This window comes from Lutzomyia longipalpis, chromosome 4 (genome assembly GCF_024334085.1).
Source record: "Lutzomyia longipalpis isolate SR_M1_2022 chromosome 4, ASM2433408v1".
Lineage (NCBI taxonomy): Eukaryota > Metazoa > Arthropoda > Insecta > Diptera > Psychodidae > Lutzomyia > Lutzomyia longipalpis.
In genome coordinates, this window is record NC_074710.1 from 17,170,753 (window position 1) to 17,175,442 (window position 4,690).

Below are 4,690 nucleotides of genomic sequence, written 5' to 3' on the forward strand. Positions count from 1 at the left end.
AAAGTTATGGCGAGCATTCATCCAATAATTCATATTTTTTGGCATAATTTTTGATCCAAATTCGCAAAGGATCAAAAACTATACCCATCTCATACATCTGTCTCTTTCTCAAAACATTCGTGCGTGCCAAATTGGGCGTCACACTGAGAAAATTTGCAAAGCGGCGCTTTCATGTCGCATTTTCAATGCAAGTCTATTGAAAATTTTGCGTAATTAACGCTATAATTTTTATTTGCAGTTTCATAGCAAAACTAATGATAATTACGGGCGAGATCGAAAAATTGCCAAAAAAATCGAATTTTATTAGGAAAATGGGTATAAAGTAAAACAGGGCGTACTTTGACCCTCCACTTGAAATAGTTAGTGAATTATTTTGTTAAAGAAATTTTTCCAGGAAATTTTAATTTGCAAAGGATATCATTGTAGGGATGATATTCTATCGATTTGCAAAAAATTTGGTTTCAAAAAAATTTTTTTCCTATGAGTTATCAAAGAAATCCTCCGGAGGTGTATCGAGGGGTTTTCAGGGGGATCCTGGGGCTACGGTTTGGGGTCCCTTGGCCAAATTATCACTCAAATCGGTCAATATTGTGTTCCCCTAGGGGACTGCGTTGAAAAAATTAGAAAAGAAGCATTATTGGCTTTAAAAACTCAAATGGACCTATTTGAACTTCGCTTCATTTTGGGCCATTTTTCAGATTTTTGCCCAAAACTTCCCCAGGATCAAAATCCTGTGGATAATTTGAACATATTCTATTGTAAAAGGATGTAGGCTATACTTTTTGGTTGATTTTGGATTAGGTTTCCCAATCATCTGACCAAAATCAAGCAATAATAGGCCGGACCTATCTAAATTTCGTCCACTGTATACGATGAATTTTTAGGAGAAAATTTTACATTTATTTTTGAGAAAATATTTTGTGAAAGTTATTTAATATATTATGTCTCTTTTTCCCATCACAATGAATTTTTCCCATGAAAATTCCCAGCTATTTGTGAGGGTGGGAATTCGCGAAAAGTGACTTATGGGATTTATATTTTTTCAAACGTAAAAAATTTCATCTCTGCATTTTGTATTCTCTTCCATCCTCTCATCGTATCAAGTAATAATATTCAGTAGAGTGGAAGAGGAGCTTAAAATTTAAAGGAGTAAATAGAGGATTTATTCTTTTATCTATGGTGCTCTTTATTCTTGAAAAAAATGGTCGCTAAATTCTTCTAATACTTTTCTAGTTCGATATTCTCAATATTAACCCAGTATTCTGTAAATATTTAGTGTAATTTCATAGAAAAGGTCTTCTGGAGTACTTAAATGCTATTCCGGAATACAGAAAGACTATTTTGGATAACAGAAAAGTTATTCTGGAATTTTGAAAAGCTATTCCGGAATACATAAAATCTATTCCGGAATACGGAAAAGCTATTCCGGAAAACATCACAGATATTCCATATATCAGGAAAAAAATTCGGAACAGTAGAAAAGGATTATTCAAAACAGGTGCAAAAAAGAAAATAATTTGAATTTGGAATTGCATGAAGGATATTTAGGAAAAAAATTAAACAAAATATTTGTCATTACTTTTTATTTATTCTGAAGTCTAAATTTTTTCCTAATTACTTAATTTGCGTATTCTTCCGAAGATTCTGATTTATATGACCTGTTTCCCTTGTTCCGTAACATTTTTTAGTGTTTCAGAATTCATCTTCTGTACTCCGGAATATATTTTAGATTTTCTGGAGTATTTCTGACATTTTTCACAGCCGAATAAATCTTTGGATTCATTTGAATGTGAGGTTAAGTTTGAAAAGTTTGTTTTCAATTAAATTTTTATGATTATTCTTCAGTTTATTACTTAAAAATTAATCCGTAATTGAATTAGGTGCTTGGTAAAATTAAGGAACATCTTTAAAAAGGACTTTAGGCGCTACAAGTGTAGGAATTATGGGAAATTCATGTATAAAATAAGCAAATATGTAATGTCTTGATTGCCGGCTGCGTTTATGCGACCTTCCGGATCCAAATTGTTGTACATTTCTTAAGAAATTAATGGGATTTCTTACCTTGCTCAAGTAGACGGTCAGATATTGGGTACTTCCGGTCAATCTGCACTCTCTCATTCAGCAATTCCCGGATGTATTCAGCGGCTTTCTCATTCGGAACCTTCTCTTCCGTGTCCTCATCCGCACTCACATCCTGTCCACGCTTTGATCTCTTGAAATCACTCGATCCATCGCCGTAATTTGGGTAGTCACCATTTCCCTCAAAAGCCTCAGTCATTTTCACGCGAGAAAATCTGCAACTTTTCCTGGAATATTGTGGAATTTTGCACAGAAAATTGAAAGAAAAACAGACAGCTCCAAGAAAAACAACACTTCACACACACATACAAACAGCTCACCTACACATGCGCAGTTTCCTATTCGAATAGAAGAGGGAATTTATGTTTCATTGCTTGAAGATGAAACATTATGTTTTACTCACCACACACAATAGGGGTTGATCAATCAAAGAAGCAATGCTTAAGGGATGAAAATATTAAATTTTCTTGAATTTTGTATTGTAATATGAATTTATTGAATTAGTGTTTAAATTAGAATTAAATCAGATTAAAAAATAATTGAAAAGTATTTTTTTATTGTTTTTGCGTAAGAAATGACTGCTTTTTCTTAAAATTTATGATTTTTCTGTTGAGAAACCCTTTTTGCTGGGAAAATTCTATACAAAAAATTCAAAAAGAAACCGTTGGGAAGAATTATGTTTGGGGGATCGTTGAGAATGGAACGTTTTGGGGGGGTTTGTGGGTGGTAAACATGACCACCACTCCACCTCCCGGATGGATGACGGTAAAAAATGGTTCATTAATCTCTCTTCTACGATAGGGCACATCAGTTGCTTCATTTATTATGTCTCACAGTGTGGGCATTTAATAAAAAGTAATCACCCCCCGTATCGAAGGTGCTCAATATTTAGCAATAAATTTCTTTGCCTCTTCAGCACCTTCGAGGATTAGTTTTGTGGTGGCGGTGCTGGCTTTAATTTAGTGAGAAAATTAATGATGCTTGCGTCTTGCAACTAAATTTCCCTCAAACGACGACGAATCCATTTTTGAGGGAATTTTTTTTCAGAAGATAAATTACGAAAATATTTGCAGAACGTGACAAAGTGGACAACTTGAAGGTTTAGCTGTTTTTTTTCTTTTTTTATAATTGATTTAATTAGGCTTGTTTAGAAAGAATTGATCGGGGGAAATGATCTGAATCTTTTAGGAAATCTGCTTAAACGATTTGAAACCTGATAAAACAAAATGGCGACTCTGTGGTGTCCACTTTGTTTACATACGCGGGTGTTTGACTTATTTGAATTTGCCTTTTCAAGCAAATTATTGAAACTTTTAAATCAGTTTGCAAAAATATAGAATGATATATAAAATTAAAAAGATTTTCTCTACCAACAGAAATTCTACAAAAACAAGAAGTAAAGAAAATGCAAAAGAGAAAGAAGAGGAAAACAAAACTGGGACTGTGCCTTTATTGTTAAGTAACTTTCACTGTAATCAACGATTTGAGTCGATGGAGGTGCCTGGTGGTAATGCATTTCCAAGTTATTCCTGTTGTTGCTCGCTGTCGGGTTCAATTAAAATGCTGCAACTGTGAAAAGTGAGAAATAGTTACGTTGAAATATTTAAGACCATTGCTACCTTAAATGAACAATATAATATAAATTCTTTCAAGATCGGAAATGCATTAAAAGACTAATTAATTAACGTCCATGGATTGCATTGAAAATGAAATAAAATGTAAGAAAATCAATCTTTTTTTCTACGTAAGTATTTTTCTTGGGGGACAATAAATCAAGTTCAATTCAATTTTATTCTTTCTTCAAATTGACTTTTGTGATTTAAAATTCCTTTTATACAAAGAATACAAAACTTTTTCAAAAACCACCACATAGAACTGATAAAGAAGGAAAGAAAGAATGGAGAAAAAAATCCAAACCAATATGTATGTTGGAAAATTGAAAGAAAACGAAGAGTTTGAGAAAGAATTTTGATTCAATCGCGACTTCATGAATCACAGCTCCGTTTACTTCTGAGATTGAGAAAGGAAATGGTTAAGAATTCTTTCTCTCTGCTTGTGAGTTATTTACTCGTGAAAATTTAATATTCGGGCGTTTATCTTGCATCGAGAAAGACAAACACACAGCCCCGACCACATATCCCCAATCTTAAGAGGATTTATAACCCAGGCAACTTCCATCTACGCACGACTCCTCTCCCTTGATTTCTATGCACAATGGGATCTCGTAGAGTGACAATCAATGTTGCTAATCTTTTATAACATTTGCTCTCTCCATGTGTTGACTCCACTCCATCCCCCACCTACTTCCTTTCCCGCATTCTGCATTCACAAGGATTTAACAAAAAAAATATTCGACTTTTACTGGAAAATTTGAATCTTTACTCCAAATATGCAGTTTAAAATTGACTTAGGATAGTATTACATGGAGTTTTATCTTCTTGACGACTGTCTGCATAGTGCATATGCTTCATTACGCTATTAATTTCTGAAATTATTTTTTAACGCATTCTTCATGCTTATGCTTCACTTAAAAATTACATTAAAGAAGCACAATATTGTAAAATAAAAAAAAATATATAAACATATAAAAATATATAAAAATATAAATATT

The 4,690-nt window shown here is 33.0% G+C and overlaps 1 protein-coding gene across 4 annotated transcripts in view; it reads right to left on the reverse strand.

Moving 5' to 3' along the window:
* The window catches only part of LOC129795306 (KH domain-containing, RNA-binding, signal transduction-associated protein 2-like), a 19,753-nt gene extending 17,325 nt beyond the window's left edge, over positions 1-2,428 (reverse strand). For 2 of the 4 annotated variants that reach the window (XM_055836448.1, XM_055836446.1), the window contains exon 1: positions 2,062-2,428. In XM_055836448.1, the coding sequence (XP_055692423.1) occupies positions 2,062-2,278 (217 nt within the window). In that variant the 5' untranslated portion in view covers positions 2,279-2,428. The remainder of the gene's footprint in view (positions 1-2,061) is intronic. The other 2 variants (XM_055836449.1, XM_055836447.1) reach the window with 1 other exon arrangement.
* Positions 2,429-4,690: the final 2,262 nt, after the last annotated feature.